Below are 17,523 nucleotides of genomic sequence, written 5' to 3'. Positions count from 1 at the left end.
ACAAAAAAGGTGTTTGAATGTGTGTGCACATGTACAGTATGTGTGTACATTCATTTAAAAAAAGAGAAAGAGGAAAGAAAGTGATCGAGCGATTCAGAGAGCGAAATGGGGAGAGAGATGGAGGAGGGCTGAGGGAAGATGCGTGGATGCAGGCAGATGGGCAGACACCCGTCTGTCTCTCTGATGTATGGCTCCCTCACAGTGATTCCGCGCGATACAGAACGGGGGTCCGTTTCTTTTATCGGCGGCCGTAAATGTAACGGCACAGACACATACCAATTGGTAAACAGACAACATTTTATTACCAAGACTCAAAGTGAGTAAAAATACACTTAAGGACACACACATCCAAGGAACTGCATGTGATACAGTTTAAATATATAAGTCACTAATGCATTTATTTATACATGATGCACTCAAATCTCTAACTCAACATGCAAACACTCATCACACTAATCTATATTTCACTTGAAAACTGGAAAATCAGAGACTAGTAATACAAATGTCTTTGTCCAATCCTGAGTTCGATTGATAGGCAGGGAGCATTTGGAAAACCTTTCTCTGGTACATATTCAAGTTTTTTTTTTTTTATTACACCGCCCCTCTAATGACTTTAGCATGAATACTTATGAAACTTCAACCCAATTCATTAAAGATTTTGTTTTTGTTTTTGTGTTTTTGTTTTTCATTAATAATTAGCACACCATGTGGCATATAAGAAAATAATAAAATATCAAATACAAAATACAAAATCAGGTATATTATAAACAACTCTACACAACCACACACTTAACCATGGAACTTCAGAGATTTTAGAAACTCATTTACACACTCAAATACAGTCTCTGTGATATCACTTCGGAAAAAAAAGGCACATTGCACACTCTTATTGGGGATATTTTTACCCCATGGCATGTCTTAGAAAAGACGTTCTGCCAGCTCCTACCACTGGGGATATTCCGAGAGATAACTGTGGAAAAGAAGGAAAATAAATCATCATTAGGCAAACCCATTCTCACAATGGATGCACACTTGTGTACTTGGTGTTGTGTATGTGTGCAGCATGCACGGAGCGTGGCATTTTTTACGGAGTGAAAAGGATTCTACACCAACTGACAATGAACATAAATGAATGAAAAAGAATGGAGACAAAGGAAGGGAGAATATGTGTGTAAGAATGAGGGAGGAAAGGTGTAGGGGTGTGTGTGTGTGTGTGTGTGTGTTGGTGCATGTTGTGTGTGTGCGTATGTTGGTGCGTGCATGTTGTGTGTGTGTGTGTGTGTGTGTGTGTGTGTGTGTGTGTGTGTGTGTGTTGGTGCATGTTGTGTGTGTGTGTGTGTGTTGGTGCATGTTGTGTGTGTGTGTGTTGGTGCATGTGTGTGTGTTGGTGCATGTGTGTGTGTTGGTGCATGTGTTTGTGCCTGTTGCGTAGGAGAGGAGAACCCTGCTAATGTGCGATTGCTTGCCCTGGGATGCACAACCACCTACAGCTCTTCCTCACGCCACTGCACTCGTCTCCTCTTAATCACTCTGTTAAGAAGCTAGAGTCTGACCCCCACTCTCTATCCCCCAAGTGTCTCCTGCCTCATCTGACTGACTTGCTTTGCCGTAAAAGGCGTTTAATGGTTTCATCATTGCAGCAGTAAGCCAGAGCCAGTCTGGAGTGCTACAGTGAGCTAAGTGTAAGTTTGTACTGCTCTACAGGCCACACAATGGTTTAAGGATCAATGTGGTGTTCAGTGACGGTTACCTCAGGATGGGCTCTGTGGGGAATGTGAACTCGGCACATCTTTCCTCAGCACATCTCTCCCCACAGTTCTCAGAACAGTTCTCCTCGGAACGGTTCTCTTCAGAACAGTTCTCCTCGTAACTGTTATCCAGCTCACCGTATCGGATATATGGAATTGAGTCCTGGCATCAGAGAAACAACAACAACAAAAATCTGTTGTTCATACTGTGTTCAGTACAATTTACCATACCAACATTTACCCCGGTTAAGAGACATTTGATGTTTGTCATATTTAGTTTGGCTAAAAAAAGCATGGTCAGGTTTGCATGCTTCTCTGGCCTGTGCACAGTACTGTATAGCCTACTTCAGTTAAATAAAGTTAATGAAGGACTGGGCTTCTGGGCTCATGCCTGAGTGCCTGTTCACTATTCACAATCTGAAGGAATTATGTTAGCTGCTGCTGCTGCACTACTTCATGGGCTCAGCGCCTGGCTTTCCTCTTCTCTCACATCAATTATTCAGCACCTGGAGTATTGCCTCATTCGGGCTCCAGCAGGCTGACAGGGCAGGTTGATGATTTGCTGCCGGCATGCAGGGATGTAGATGGCTTACGGGAGCCGGAGGAGGGGAAAAGTTTTTTTTCTTTTTTTTTTTTTCTCTCCTCTCTTAAAGTTGGCCTTCAAATGAACCTGTTTGGATCTGTCTGCTCATTTAGAATACGTCAAATGACTGATTAAGCTGATTCGACGCTGGCCTCCAGTAAAGAATTAATTTAATTGTGTAAACATTGGCACTAGATGGCGCACTAACAGGGTTGCGGAGTGTTTTGTTGTTGTCTGATGTCCTTATAAATGCTCCTTTTGGGGCCTCTCTTGATTTGCGCACGCCAAATGATGAGATCCAAACTGATTCTTGGCTTTGCATAAGGTGTTAGTTTGCGCTCATTTGACTGAGTGGCAGACGAGCCCTTACTGTGGTCCTTTCTCGAGCCTTTGCTGACTTCAAAGGTCATAGGTCAAGTGAGCTAGACCCTTCTCCTTCCCCTCCCCCAACAGGCTGGACCGGAGGAATGAAGGTTTTGTTTTTTTAAGTGCTCTCACCTCCCAGCACTCTCTGTCCTCCTCTGGGGCTGTGTGGGCAGGGACCAGCTGGTTGATCTCCACCACCCTGCAGGGTTTGTCCTCGGGCTCGGCCAGGACTGGAGGCTCTGTCTGGGCTACGTCCTCACAGGTGTCGGCCTCCGCCTGGGGGGCCTCAGGGGTTTCATACACTTCCTCCTCCTCCTCCTCCTCCTCCTGCTTCTGCTTCTGCTTCTCTTCCTCTTCCTCTTCACAGGGTGTGACGTCTGTGATGTCTTGTGGGGCTGTGAGTGAAATGGAGGTGTGAATTGTATTCTGTGTTGGTTTCTACTAATTCAGCTTAAAGCATGATTCTTACTTATGGAAGTATACAAACAAATATTTTATGCGCTAAGAAGGTCCACATGTTCTAGGTCACTGGTCTCATCATGTCTATAAGTATGTTAAATGACTACTGTAGTATTAATTGAATAGAATCCTGAGAGTATTTTTATTATAGCGTTTTTAACTATTCAAGTAATTTTAGTGGCACACAGTATTTCTTTTTACATTGCTTTATAGAAGAGTGCATAGCTTGGTGTTGGAATTGCCATAGAAAGGACACCTGTTTACGCTTGAGCCATCTCTCTGTGCTTGAGTGTGAGACCAGTCAAGTAGATTTATGGCCTTGAAGGCCTTCACTGACCTGCAGCGACCGAAGCAGCCTCAAACCACTTCGTCTCAGCCTCGAGGTCCAGCCTCTTCTCAAGCTCCCTGACCTGCTCCAGCAGAACCTGTCGGTGAACATGCAAGCCACAAATAAAATAAGATTAAGCCTCAAACACTCCTGAGGGTGAAAGAAGTGTGCGTGTGTGCGCGTGTGTGTGTGTGTGCTTGAGAGTGTGAGAACATGGCCGCCTGTTATACCTCTTTCTCCAGCAGCTGCTGCTTGCTCTCCTTCTGAGCTTCTTTCAAACTGGCCTTGAGCTCATGGACCTCCTTACGTGCATCACTCAGCTGAGCCTGCAGGGGGCAGTACAGTGCTGTGTTAGTAGATGGAACAGTGTGGAATTCTGTTGTAATGCTGATAATATGCTACTCTGTATTGGCCCATATATTAGTTTTTGATGATTTGACATTAAAGCTCTATTGTAGTTGGAACTCTATACATGACACCAGGTGCTTAACATTTACTTTAATTAGATAATGCTGAATATGGATGTTATTGAGTTGTTTTCTGTGTTTTTGCACATGTGCATAAACTGTCACATTGGACTTGTCAGATTTACTGTTATTACTGTTGTGTTGGTGACCTATTTTTCTTCTGTTTTTAGCTGCTAGTTGTGTTTGAGAGGGGAGAGCCCCTTAGGTCCTCCTGTGTTTACTCAGAGGGGACATTTAATCTGTTGTTTATCTGAAACTTGAGTCTAGGCTGTTCCACTAAGGCATGGTGGTGGTGGTGGTGTCTGCCTGCAGCAGCGAGACTGTTGTTTGGGAGCGGAGGTCGTGTGATTAGCCCCCAGTCCAAAACTGATAACTGAAGACACCAGAAGTGAACCGTTTGGGCAAAGTTTACTTTCCCTTGCCAGACTGTGCTGCTTTTGGCATGGACAAGCACTTCAGGAAAGCGTATTTAGCAATGCTAAATGCAACCCCTGCCCCCAGTGACAAAAACAACAACAAACTAAAATAAGAATAGATTGCATGCATGAGGCACATGCACTCATACATTTGGAGATTCTGATGTTTTCCCCTCAACTTGATAGACCTCACACCTTTCTGTGTCCAATCAATCCTTTCTTGGATTTTGTGTATGACAGATGTGACTTTCACGTTGGCTTAAGTGTTGTCTACTAATACCATAGTACCACAGTGCTTGCATGGCAGAAACTTCACATGTGGGGCATGTGTGAGGCAGATTTGTGTTCTGTGTCTCAATGAATACACAGAATGCTTATTCCACACAAGCACTGGGCAGAGACATTTGGATATTATGACTATGCCAGATTAACAGATCATAACTGTGAGAATCAACTGTTAGCAAAATTACTTGTTTTGAGATGAAGTGTTACTGAGGACAGTCATTTCCTATGCCCACTTAGTGGCAGCTACAGACATGACTACAGCGTTGGTTGTGCACAGTACCCGGTTGGAATAGTTTTCGCCTCCGAGCTCTGCCTCCAGTTTGTCGCGCTCAGCCCTCTCCTCCTGAAGCCACTCCTCCTTGCGCTGCAGCTCACGAGACAGCTTCTGAATACGCTCTTGATCCAGCTGAGGAATGGAAACATCATTTGGAACGTTCTGGAAAATGTAGTACAACCGCTTTTTCCAAAAGCGCGTCTTGTGACTTGGAGCTTTTGCCCCATCAGTTGCAGGGGAAAAAATGATTGTGGCTGTTAAAGTTAATGTCTAGACACATATGTGGTTGAAGTGGCCTTTTGATGTTTCAGCGTTATTTTATTTAGTGAAATGGCTTTGGTTATAATGATATATACTCCTCTGTCTTAAACTGTGAAATGGCATGGACAGTGTAAAGAGTTTCACTTAATAAAAAACCTGTTTTTATTGGCTTTTAAATCCCTTACCACATCCGTCTCGCAATAGTTTTTTCCGACGGTGAAAAGGGTTCTTGGAGATTGCTGCCTGATGCACAGAGATCTAGCGCCTCGGAGCTTAGTCAGTAGTGTAGTTGCTTATGATCTATTGTTGCCAGAAAGACTGCATAAGTGTGATTTCCCCTTGGCCCGTCTGGTGGAACACTTTAACCTGAGGAAAATTCCTGCTTTGTGCCAGTGTGGAACCGGCATCAGCCTTTTATATAGGCTACCTAACATTCTACAGAAATGAAATGAAATGAAATTAGCATTACTTTTGGCTCTTGACTGGTGTGTGTGTGTGTGTGTGTGTGTGTGTGTGTGTGTGTGTGTGTGCCGGGCGAGAGCAAGAGTAAGGGCTTTCCTGAGGAATCAAATACCCTCTTGGCCTTTCGTCTGTTTTTAGCTCAGGACCCATTCCAAACTCATGAGCTTGGCTGCTAAGTTTCTGCTAATGACCTCATGCTGCAGCAGTGGTGGGCTTTAGAAACAGATGGCACTGAGGCTCTCACACTCACGCTATCATACCCAATCAGTATAGGGCAAGTAAGGACAGGAAGACGGACCCCCTCGAGTGTCCTCTGTACAATCCACCTGCTGACTCATTGTGGGTGCCTGACGTCACCTATGTGATCCTGCAAAACCCTACATTAGCACCACTTCAGATGTGCTATCAGCTGTGTTAGGGCTTGCCGTTTTAGCTGCTTAAAGGTATGGCGTGGTATACTTTTCTGTTGTCAAAAGAGGTAGAGCAGTGTTGCGTCTATCTCTTTTTGTTCTGTATAGCTTCACCTGAGCCTGATTTAGTTTTTTTCTTCCAGATGATGCATGTAATTTGTTCCCAATAAATGGTGGGCTATCGTGTACTTTAAGATTATGGATTAACTATGGTTTACTCAGTGTCTCAGTGTCATGCATGTACTGTATGCATTGCTGTGCATTACGGAAATTGAGTCACCACAGATTGATATGAACATCCACCATAGTGTGAATACTCACCGTAGCCTTAGTATCCACTTCATACACTATGATGTAGCAAATTAGTTTTTGTTTGTTTGTTTGTTTGTTTTGTTATTGCCCCCCCCCTCCCCACCGTCTCCCTTTCGTTTGTGCCCCTCACCTCTGCACTCTGCCTGAGCTGCTCCTTCTCCTGGGCCCAGGTGGCCTCCCCCTCGCGCAGGGCCAGGTTGGCCTGGGAGAGCTGCAGGTTGACCTGTGCCAGCTGCATGCGCGTCTGGTGCAGCTCTGCGTGGCTGTGGCCCTGCAGGCTTCCCAGCTCGCTCAGCTCGCGCCGCAGCACATCGGTCGAGCGCTCGCTGGCTTCCAGACGCTCCCGCAGCTGCCGGATCTCGCTCTGAGCAGCCTGGCTCTCGTCCTGGAAGAGGAGGTTGGATGGAGGGATGTATGGACAAATTGAAAGGAGAGGACAAGGAATGAAAAGAGTGGTGGCATATTGTTTAAACAGTTCTAGCCACCTTTTGAAGCTATTTAATCCTCCGTTTACATGGTATACATCTTGTGCAATTATTCTGTTGCCATATGATCAAACGGACAAATCACAACAAAATCTTCCAGACGGCTATAAAAGTCTAGTGTAGTTTAGTGCTAACTCTCTTCTGTGTGTTAACCTTACAGGAGGATTAAAAATAACAAACCTTCAGTGTCTTCTTCTCCTCCTCTTCGTCCTTCCTCTGCATCGTCAACTTTTTCACTCTTTCCTTGGTCCTGCAAATGATACATTGAATCAGAACACGGGTCCTGTTGATTGAAACTCTGCATTGACAGTTGACTCATTTCATTATCTACTGCTGTTGCTTGATCTAATCCCCTCAATATCTACCCTCTCTACTCCCTCTACCAGATCATTAAAGGTGCCTTCTAGAAGGTGCAGTAAGACTGCCACAGCATGGGGAGCTCTGTGAAGGTCGTACTGACCAATCTAAGAACCGTAGAAGGTTATGCTAGGCTATCCCAGGCTATCCCAGCAGTTCACTCTTTAAGCGGCCCTTCTGGATTACAGAGGCCGTAGAAGTACTCTACAACGCTCAGAACTGCACTTCTCAAAAAAAGTTATTTCACTTTGGTTTTCATAATCGGCTAGGTACACTTGCCTCTCCAGCTCGGCCTCGGCCTGCTTCTTCTGCTGCGTCAGGACACTGTTGTCGTCGGCCAGCTCCCTGATTTGCTGCTGCTGCTCCGTGCGCTCCTTCAGCAGGTCCAGCAGCTCGGCTGACATGTTCTGCTGTGAGCTCTGTGCGTCCTGCAAGCGCAGGCGAGCAGAGGAGAAGACTTTTAAGAGGCACGCTTAGCTGATGAAAAATATTTTCCCTTCCCCCATGTTCCACCTTTTATGACCGTTTTGAAGCCTACAAGGAATTGTGCTATCAGCAGTTAAAGTCAACTTTAAAGTGTTGACCCAGCAAATTGAAAACCCTGGATGTTGCCATTTTGTTTCATAGTGAGGTATACATACAAGGCTCCAAGGAGCCCCAAAGAGCCATCCAGTTGACTGTTTGTGATTTATGTATCGCTATTGCCCAGCAGGAGGTGCCATATACTATATTAAATATGTGAGTGTGTTCTGTCTCGTCTGGACTTGGACTTGGGCCTCAGTTATTGAAGTACTAACAGTGGCCATTTAATAAACCCAATATAGATGGTGATATGGCAAAGCTATTTGCTCAATTTGTGATTTTCATTTGACTGATTCGTAGAAAAGATTGCCTTTATAATTATATTGGCATTTTTAAACATGAGTTTATGATTCACCACTATTCTCAAAATGGCCCTGCAGTGTTCCTTTGGCCGTTTGGCAGAATTTCAAGGACCGCTGTGCTGCCCAAGAAATGTTCAGCCATTCAAAACGCTGTGAAAAATTGAGTAGTACTCAGTTGTGCCTAAGCACTTGTTGATACAGAGTTATCCACCACAAGAGATTCCTCTGTGAAGTCATTATTTTTTATAAATCTCAAAGATGTGTTTTCATGTCCAAATTCACTTATGGTTCTTCTTTCTGCTTATGTTGTCTTGCACCTTGGCAGAATATTAGTCAGCTGTTGTCTTCATTTAGTGGTGTTGTGGTTACCGTTCTTCAGAGTATTCATAGGATGACGATTAAACATCGACCACATCTATTTGTAGGACATCCCATTGCACAAAAATATCATGCACCTGCCATTCACAGCATCTGACTCGGTACATGCCCGCAGTATAACAGTCCCGGGCAACATGGTGGGGCTTCAGCAGAGCATACCTTGAGTTTGAGCTCTATCTGCTCCAGTTCTTCCCGCTGGTGCTTCAGGCCCTCCATGAGTTCGCTGATCTCGTCCTTCATCTCATCCCTCTCTCGCGTCAGCTCCTGTCTGTCTTGGTCACACCTCTCCCGCTCCTGCTCCTTCTCCTTGCCGCTCTCCTCCACGGCGAGCTTCAGCTCCTGCAGCTCCCTCTGGCATTCCTCCAGGTGGCCCTGTTGTTTTGTTACACAGAGGCTGTGAAGGGAGCCGGTCTTCGAAACAAGACACATGCTGTAATGGAGGGACTAAAGCTCTTGCACTTGTGACTAAAACTTGTGTTTGCTGTCAATCAACGAATTAGTAGAGATGACTTACAATTTGCGTATTGTCAAAAAGTGATAAATCATCAAAATCGGCCGAGGCTTGTAAGTGTAGCTTTTACAGAATGATACCCTTCGAAATTCAAACATGGTGTTTTAAACCTTATAGACTAGGGCTAGAATAATGCGTTGGTGATTCCTTCTAGTCCGATTGCTGGAGTTGAAGCACTGTTGAGCAGCCAGTGTGTGCAGGCCTACCTGCAGGATCTGGGCTTTGGGCACCACCATCAGTAGGTCCTCGCCTGCCCCCTCCTCCCCGCTTCTCTCATTCTCCAGGGTCACCAGCTCATCGAGGGCTCCAGGGGTAGCGAACAGGAAGGGTGGGCTGACGCCACACACTTCACCCCTGGCGTCCACATACACAAACTGGTACAGGTCTGCGCCAGGTTTGGGCAGGTAGGAGGCTGCGGGATGTGATGGAAGGGGGAAAGTAGAGGGGAGGAGGGGGTGCTTAGAATTTTGGGCATGCCATGTTTCACCCCAGATCTTAGAGTAGTGTATGCATATTGTTACTTTTTCACATTTTCCTCTTCAGTGAGCGATCAAAAAATCTAAACAGGTCCTGTCCTGATAACGGTGACCACAATGTTACGTATTCAATACTACAGCATGCTCTCATAGTGTCAGGCAAAGGTAAACTTACTCTGGAATTGGACACAGCAGTCAGTATCACGTCTCTCAATGTAGCCTTCTGGCACCAGGGCCCACACATAAGTGTAGTACTCCTTCACTGTAGACCAGCCCATCTGTGATCAGCAAGAAACACTTGCCTTACTTGGTGGATATCTCATATGTACCCAGTATAAATCACACTTCTCCTCGCTTGATATGTTATCCTTGCTATAACGTTCTGGACAGGGATGTGTTACCTTGAAAAGGCCAATCCAGTCATGGCCGTCCCATGTGTGATCGCTGGTTAGCTTGTAGTGACATTCCACTCTGGTCTGAGGGAAGTAACTCTTTCCCACATTCCGGAAGTGCACTTTCCGAATGTTGTCCATGATGGGATCTGTAAGAAACTGATACAAGATAGGTATTTTGGGGGGCATACAGTTAAGAGAGAAAGGGGTTACCGATTATTTGTCTCTCTCCTTAAATTATACATAAAGCCCTCTGCGCAACATTCAGCACATAGTAAATATGTATTGTCACAAGCCCATAATTTGCCACTGGCTTTATCAGTTAGTATGCGGCTATTTATATGCAAGCCAAGGACTCTAGATTAAGGTCATTGCTCGTCATGTCCTGTCCCATCGCGCTAAAATTAGGCTCGTTCTAATGAACTCAAAGCCTGAGGAGTTTGAGGTGCCGGATGAGAACATGGGTGTTCAGTTTCAAAGTGTTGTGAAATTTGTTGACAGAGTGGAGCAATGCAATTCTTTCCGAGAGATATTTTGCCGAAACAGAAGTCATTAAATTCTGCTAAATATGTAACCCGAGACGACAGCCACTGTGCCTGTGGACATGACCCCCCCACAGTGTGTTGCGTGTTGTCAGGTCACAGGGTTAGTGCAATAAATAGTCTAGTCCTTATAATAGGGTCAAAACATCGGTATTGCTGCATCCCATGCATTTGGTACACACTGTTGCGATAGAACTGTCACTTAATCCCTGTCATGGGTACTTTTCGTAGGTATGCTGGTCTACATCCACAGGATTTTACTGCTGTCATTTGGTGTGAAAATGGCTCCTGAAAACTAAGTGAAAGGTGACCTAGAAGAGTTCATATGTAATTTTCCAGTAGGTCATTACCGTGTTGCTTTGAATTTTATTTCTACACATAGGCCTAACCAGGGATGTAGTGGAGGCTAAATGCATTAAACACCGTTTATCCATCTCTTATTAAAGTTTATCCACCTCTTATTGAGTTTATCCACCTCTCAAAAGAGTGCAACCAATTGCAACTTTTAACATTTAAAAAAATCACACTGTATTATCCGCATTCACAATATGTACACTCTAGAAGCCATTAAATACTACTAGTATTGTTATAAACATTAGACAATAACCTCCACCATCATCATTCTGAATGCCCTTTTAATAAATAAATAAATAAATAAAACATGTAAAAAAATCCAATACCTCATGGCATGCAGTCCACCTCTCAGACTCTCATTTTACCACCACTTCCTTGGGCCTAACCATATGTAGCCTACAGTCTATGGACCCAACCATAATACTAGGGTAGACTACACATAACCACCAGAAAGGTGTTCTTTTGAGAACGCTGCACATTACATGCACTTCTAAATAGGTGCCTTTTGCATTCGGTTTTCATCGCGAATAAAAGAGATGAGAATGAAGAGAAGAGAATGAAGAGATCTTAGTTGATGATGCCCACCACGCATTGTAAAAAGTAAGTAGGCCAACATGGGCGCACTAGGACTAGACAGTCCAATTATTCTTCAGCCTACATGAAAACACTACACAAAGGTGTAGGCTAGGCGACAGACTGCAGAAATAGGGTCGAAAAAAATACATTTAAAATGTCGGCTATTTGTGTGGTTGATCATGCACTAGAAAGCCTGAAATGTGTGAAGGTCATATTTTAAATCCATTCATGCTATGCAGTGCGGTATATTGCAATTATGCTACTCACCAGCTTGTCGTTAAAATAAAACTTGAAAAACTTTATCAGAAGTCGCTCTACCTCTTCGTCCGAGATGCACTTGAAAGTTATGGTGTCTGGTCAGCTCGTGCAGCTGTTTCATTACCAACAACAATAACAAACGCACATGGATGCGGTGACGACACATTCCCTCTGATGAATCATGGGTAATGCAGTCCATTGCTTAAGTGTCAATAAGATGGACTGCACATAGAAATGTTGCAGTCTGTAGGCCTACTCAGTATTTTCTCAAACACTCACAATATGCTTGCATGGATTCTGCACAAAGGCCATGTTTGTGATTTTTAAACAACTGTCGGTTTCAAAAATGCCGATGTATCCCAGTAAGTAGGCTAAAGGTTTGTGGGTGAGTCTGCAGTGCTCGTGCGCCCCCTCCTTCCCTCCCACCTCCCTTTATTCCTGGATACCTGCCCAAGTGGTCTTGGATGACAAACTGCAGCGAATGCGTAGAACAGACAGTCTGAAACCAAGACTAATCATGAAGTAGCGCCTAGTAAACAGTATCAAGTCTCTGCTGACTGATTGAAACCCGAGGTAGCCTACGCGTTGATCAGAAACTTGGCCGAGATAACGTGGTTGAGTCACACTGTTGTGACACTGTTGTGACACAGGTGCCCGCTAAACATGTTAACCGTTGTGAAACGTCAGGACATTGCCCGATTAAGGAGAGGCCTGGACAGAGCAACATCATTTGCCCATATGTGTGATCTCGAGTGTTGAGCTTCGTGGATTGCCTGGTATTAGCGCCCACGCCGCTATATTTGAATAGCCTACTCAATCAGCTCGATTGCGTCTGTTTTGATTGTCCCAAGAGCAAACGCTAGATGGCAGTATATTTCAACGCATATTAACTAGAAGTGGTGTGATCATCTCCAGTGTTACAAATAGCCATGTCAACGTATAGCCTATGTATAGAAAGACGCTCTCACGCAACCAGCCTTTTTATTAATCATCCCCACGCTCACGTTACGTATTTGCAAATATCATTCTGTTGCAAGTTCTGTGAATGTTGATAGACTAAGGCTGTGTCTAGTTGAATGACCTAAAGTGAATTGTGAAATGAATTTTCTATGTCCCATCTCCTTTTGTATCAGGCTACTGTTCATTTTAAAACGTCTGTTAGAATAAGATATTATTTGAGGCTTTGAAGTGTCACTTAGAAGCAATCTACGGTAATTTAATAGTACACCATAGAAATAGGCTATGCACATTGATTGTTTTTTTTCCCAACAGGCCAAGTCAACATTTCTGTTAAAAATACAGTGATTCTGTTTGTCATAAAAACTTAATTAACCTTCCTTCTTTCTTTGAAGCTGGTTGTTGCTATCAACTTTTTGCACAGTTCCAGAAACCATACTGACAGTCAATGTCAGCCATTTTGTTATTGCTTGTTTTCTGCAGATCAGTGCTATCAAGGCCCCATCACGGCCCTATATACTCCTGTTTTAATTGAGACATTGAGAATTGTGGTTTCCCCCAAATTGCTCCTGGTTCTGGAGAAGATGTGGTCCAGTCCTGCGCCACATAGGGGTCGGATCCGTTTCAAAGCCAGCTACTGTCATGGTCAGAGCCGCTGAGGTTTCCCCATGTCGTGACAGCCTGAAGTGTCTGGTTTCCCCTGTGTTTGTTTGACATGTGGCAGTGGAGGAGGGGTTTCTCCACCACCACCACCACCACCTCCTCCTCCTCCACCCTCCCACCCCTCCTGCTCGCCTTCAAGGCTGGCTGTCCCTGGCCATTATATGAGCTGGCTACCATGGGCTGGTAATTTTATGCAGGCAGTGGGCGAGGCAGCCCAATAAAAGGCTTCTGAAGTGGTTTTAACGGGACGAGCATGTGCTGAGAGAGGAGTGCGGTGGGGGAGGGAAAGAGAGGCCTGTGGCGAGGAAAGAGGGAAAGAGGAATAAAGAGATGAGAGTGGAGAAGAAAAATAGTGTGCCCTTTTTTTAAAAAAAAAAAAAAGAGAGAGAAAGAGTACCCAGAGATATAAATTTCATATTTTCGAAGAAAGACAATTGAGCGAGAACACGTGCGCTGAAGCGACTGCATCGGACAGGTTTATTTTTGTGACGTTAACATGCTCTTGTCGCACAAATAAATTGGCATTCATGATTACTGCGGCGGACAGCTGCAGGATGTTAGGGGAAATGAACGGCTCCATGTTAGACAGTAAAATTCCCTCTTGCTGCATGCATATAGCTGTCAGTAATACTTGAGGAGGCACAGAGCCTCGGGAGATAGGAGTGGAGCTGCGTGCGTGTGTGTGGAGGAGGGTGTGGATGTGGGGGGGTGGACATCGAGATGAAAATGGTCTTGTAGGAGATACCTTGGTGCTTGGTTGCTTGAGTGTGTCCTTAGGGTCCCTCCTACCTCTACATCTCTTCTTTCCTCCTTCATTCCCTCTGTTCTTTCTTTCTTTCTTTCTTTCTCTTTCTCGCTCTTTCCCTCCTTCCTTCTGTTCCTTTCATCTGCTGATTGCACTCCTCCCACTCTACCAGTTCAATACCTTTTCATTTTTATTTTTGCCTTGAAAAAATCAATACTGTAGAAGTGCAATTCCCCACCTCCCGATTCCCAACATGCTGCGCCCATTGTACCCAAGGATCCCGACTCACACAGTCAGGCTGTCACTGCCAGAGCCTGCCACACCCTCTCATCCCAAGGCCCCAAATGAAAGAATGATGGTTTTATTACTAATGTTTGATGAAGCACTTTCTTCTTTTCCACTGCCTCCCCCCCACCCCCTTTACTCCCTCTCCAGCACTTACTATGAGATTTCAGGAGAATGGGAAACCAGTAATCCTGATAGTGATTGTAATAGGCTAGTCTATAGGGCACTCCTTTATTCACCTCATTTTTAAATGAACAGCGGTGGCTCAACACCGTGAACAGATGGAGGATGGTGTCCAAGGTGTCATGGCAGATTGTGGATCCTTATGCTATCTGACATTATTGTTAAGATTCACTAAGCACATTGACTGCTGCTGCCACGGCCCTTTTGGGAGGGATTTGGGCGATCGGTTTAGCTGTTATGAGTCTCTAGGCTGAGGCGTCCTTGCCTAACTCTGAGTGGAAATGTCAGAGTAATCGTAAGGGAGGTTGTGGTACGCCCACGTAGGGGTCAAGGGTATTAAGTGTGTGTGTGTGTGTGTGTGTGTGTGTGTGTGTGTGTGTGTGTGTGTGTGTGTGTGTGTGTGTGTGTGTGTGTGTGTGTGTGTGTGTGTGTGTGTGTGTGTGTGTGTGTGTGTGTGTGTGTGTGTGTGTGTGTGTGTGTGTGTGTGTGTGTGTGTGTGTGTGTGTGGTTACGGGAATTCATACACACAGGGGTTCGATAAGCAAGTCTGTGTGTTTGTTGTGTGTGTGTGGTTACGGGAATTTATACACACAGGGGTTCGATAAGCAAGTCTGTGTGTTTGTTGTGCATATGTTGTGCGTATACGTCTGCGCGTGGTTACTGAATCGTACACTTGCACAGCTGGGGGAAGCGCGGGTGTGCAGAGCATGTGCAATAGTCAGGCAGGAAGGGGCGGTGGCCCGCCGTAATGCATGATGGGAACTTGCCGTGTAAAAACCAGAAGGGGAAATAAGTCAGCATGGCATGACAAGATAAGACGAAGCGATGGAGAGGGAAAGAGAGGGGGAATGTGTGGAGAGATGGAATGTAAAAGATCAAAATGAATGACAGCAGAGAGCTTACAGGGAGTGGCAAATGGGAGGGGGAGTGGGATGTGTCAAAGAGGGGGAGAATGATTGAAAGCATGGGGGGATAAATACAAAATAATTGATAGAGACCACCGAGGAGAGAGGGAGCAAGAGAGAGAGAGAGAGAGGCAGAAAGAGAGAGGGAAAAAGAAGAGAGCAATGGTGAGGAAGGAGAGAGGGGAGGCTGGTGGAGAGGGACTATGGGACTGCGGAAGCAAACACACCCAAAGGGAAAAAAAAGATGGAAGGATGGCAGAACAGTGGAGGTAAAAGCCATGTATAAACAATAGAGATGGAGAACTAGATGGAGGGATGCACAGAGGAGAGGAAGGAGCAGAAGACTGTGTAGGGAAATGGGGGGGGCGAGGAAGGATGGAGAGAGTCGTAGCTGGATGGAAAGAGAGAGAGAGGGGGAGAGATGAGGGTAGTTAGTATGCAAAGCCGAGCTGCCCCATCTGCTTAGCGCAGCAGTCCCTGTCGTATAACTGTCGCCGGGCCGCGGGCTGCATAAAGAATGTTCCGGATTTGATGTAATTCCACAAAATTAATGACAGCTTTATGCTCTGCGGGCCGAGAGGGAATGATTAGTGTTTGATCGCCCATCTGATCCGCTTCTACAGCCCCAGCTTCCACTGCCCAGTTATCCCCATCACGCTTCTGGGCCCCTGCTAGTCACAAGGACACCTACACAAACCAACACACACACACACACACACATACACACACACACACACACACACATACTTTCTCTCTCTCTCTCTCTTTCTTTCTCTCTCTCTCTCTCTCTCTCTCTCTCTCTCACACACACACCCTCTCTTTCTCTTTCTCTCTCACTGTTCTCTGACGCTCTCTTTCTCTTTCTTTCTGTCTGCCTCTCACACACACACACACACACACACATGCATTCCCCTTTACACACTTGTTCTTCAAATCTCTTTCACACACAGTGGTAAGAAATTGCTTTTGCGCTGATGTCCTCACCGACCTACACATGCACACACACACACCACCTAGCACACACTGGCATACTTGCATCAATGATCTAGTTCAATGCTGGTTTCTCCTCCTGTGACACACACACACACACACACACACACACACGCACACACTCATGCACACACGCACACACACGCATGCACATGTACATGCACGCACGCACACACACACACACACACCACGTGCACATACACTCACGCACCTCTCCGCTAGCCGAATTCACACCCGTACGCATACCATTGTTGTTCCAGCAAGCAACCTCGCTGAGGTCACAATGCAGCCCGAATCTGGCAGGAGCCCGCCGGAACCCCACCGTCTCTGGGCATCTTTCGGCCGAGTAGCTCCTCTGTAATCTCTCAACCACCGACATGTGACTTATATTGGGTAATTAGTATCATGCGCTACTGTAAAAGTAAGATTTCATTTAGCCCATTATTTGCTCGTATTTCTTGTAGAGGCATGGAGAATGGCTACATGTAGACCCATAGAGAAGATTCAGGGGGAAAACCAAGCCGTTGCCGTGAGTTTGCATCAGATTTTTTATTAGTGTTATTATTCTTCTTGCTGTTGGCCTAAACACGCATGTAGTGGCTCTCGTGGGGAGCTCAGAACGTCAACAGAAAATGGAATTCCAATCAGAGGCATGTGGGGGATCAATCCCAGCATTCATCTTCAGAATTCCTTTCAGGCCCCTTAAAAAGCGAGCGAAGGAGAAGTGGGGGGAGAAACAGCAGCCAATACACACACACACACACACACACACACACACACACACACACACACACACACACACCCACACACACCACACAACGCACCTCCTATGCCACCCTCCCCCTGCCTTCACCCCCCACCCCCCCAACAGACACACACACACACACACACACACACACACACACACACACACACATCCATGCGGCTTTTACGAGCGAGTGGAGCATTCCTCCCTTCCCCAGCACCACCTAATCCAGAGCGCGGCTGGCGTGAACACAGCCCCTTCTCTCAGTGTGTGCCTCCTGCTCCCCTCCAGCCCGGCTCAGCGGTGCTCTCTGAACCCCCACCCCCCTTCCACACCTCTGCCAGCGCTCACGCCAGGCTTTCATTAAAGCCCCGGCTCGCATCCTGATAAGTGCACGCATCCAGGCACTAAACCATGCTGTTTTGCTGTCCAAATGACTCATTCAAGTCGAATGAAGAGTAATAAC

General features: G+C 45.7%; 1 protein-coding gene across 2 annotated transcripts; it reads right to left on the bottom strand.

The window, feature by feature from the left end:
* Positions 1 to 277: 277 nt before the first annotated feature.
* On the bottom strand, positions 278 to 11,699 carry LOC134092578 (calcium-binding and coiled-coil domain-containing protein 1-like). Of its 2 annotated transcripts, none has more exons than XM_062545551.1 (14): positions 11,594 to 11,699; positions 9,864 to 10,013; positions 9,638 to 9,740; positions 9,193 to 9,398; positions 8,635 to 8,847; positions 7,493 to 7,641; positions 7,037 to 7,106; positions 6,502 to 6,756; positions 4,933 to 5,058; positions 3,715 to 3,810; positions 3,494 to 3,581; positions 2,830 to 3,092; positions 1,751 to 1,911; positions 278 to 970 (listed from the first exon to the last, which is right to left on the bottom strand). In XM_062545551.1, exons 2-14 carry the CDS (start codon positions 9,993 to 9,995, stop codon positions 943 to 945), a joined length of 1,890 nt encoding a protein of 629 aa, XP_062401535.1. In that variant the 5' UTR covers positions 9,996 to 10,013; positions 11,594 to 11,699; the 3' UTR covers positions 278 to 942. The 2 variants fall into 2 exon arrangements, with proteins under 2 accessions (XP_062401535.1, XP_062401534.1); XM_062545550.1 differs by having other exon boundaries at positions 9,864 to 10,003; positions 11,594 to 11,665.
* Positions 11,700 to 17,523: the final 5,824 nt, after the last annotated feature.

Source organism: Sardina pilchardus, chromosome 9 (genome assembly GCF_963854185.1).
Source record: "Sardina pilchardus chromosome 9, fSarPil1.1, whole genome shotgun sequence".
NCBI classification, from domain to species: Eukaryota; Metazoa; Chordata; class Actinopteri; order Clupeiformes; family Clupeidae; genus Sardina; species Sardina pilchardus.
This window is presented reverse-complemented; position numbering and strand designations above follow the sequence as displayed.

What these genes read in the sequence shown, in the direction of transcription:
- LOC134092578 (XM_062545551.1), bottom strand. Translation starts at nt 9,995, where the DNA reads ATGGACAACATTCGGAAAGTGCACTTCCGGAATGTGGGAAAGAGTTAC. An exon ending in AGGAGAAGAAGACACTGAAG is followed by an intron (nt 6,757 to 7,036) that starts GTTTGTTATTTT and finishes CTCCTCTTCCAG; the next exon opens with GACGAGAGCCAGGCTGCTCA. An exon ending in AGCAGCTGCTGGAGAAAGAG is followed by an intron (nt 3,582 to 3,714) that starts GTATAACAGGCG and finishes GTTCACCGACAG; the next exon opens with GTTCTGCTGGAGCAGGTCAG.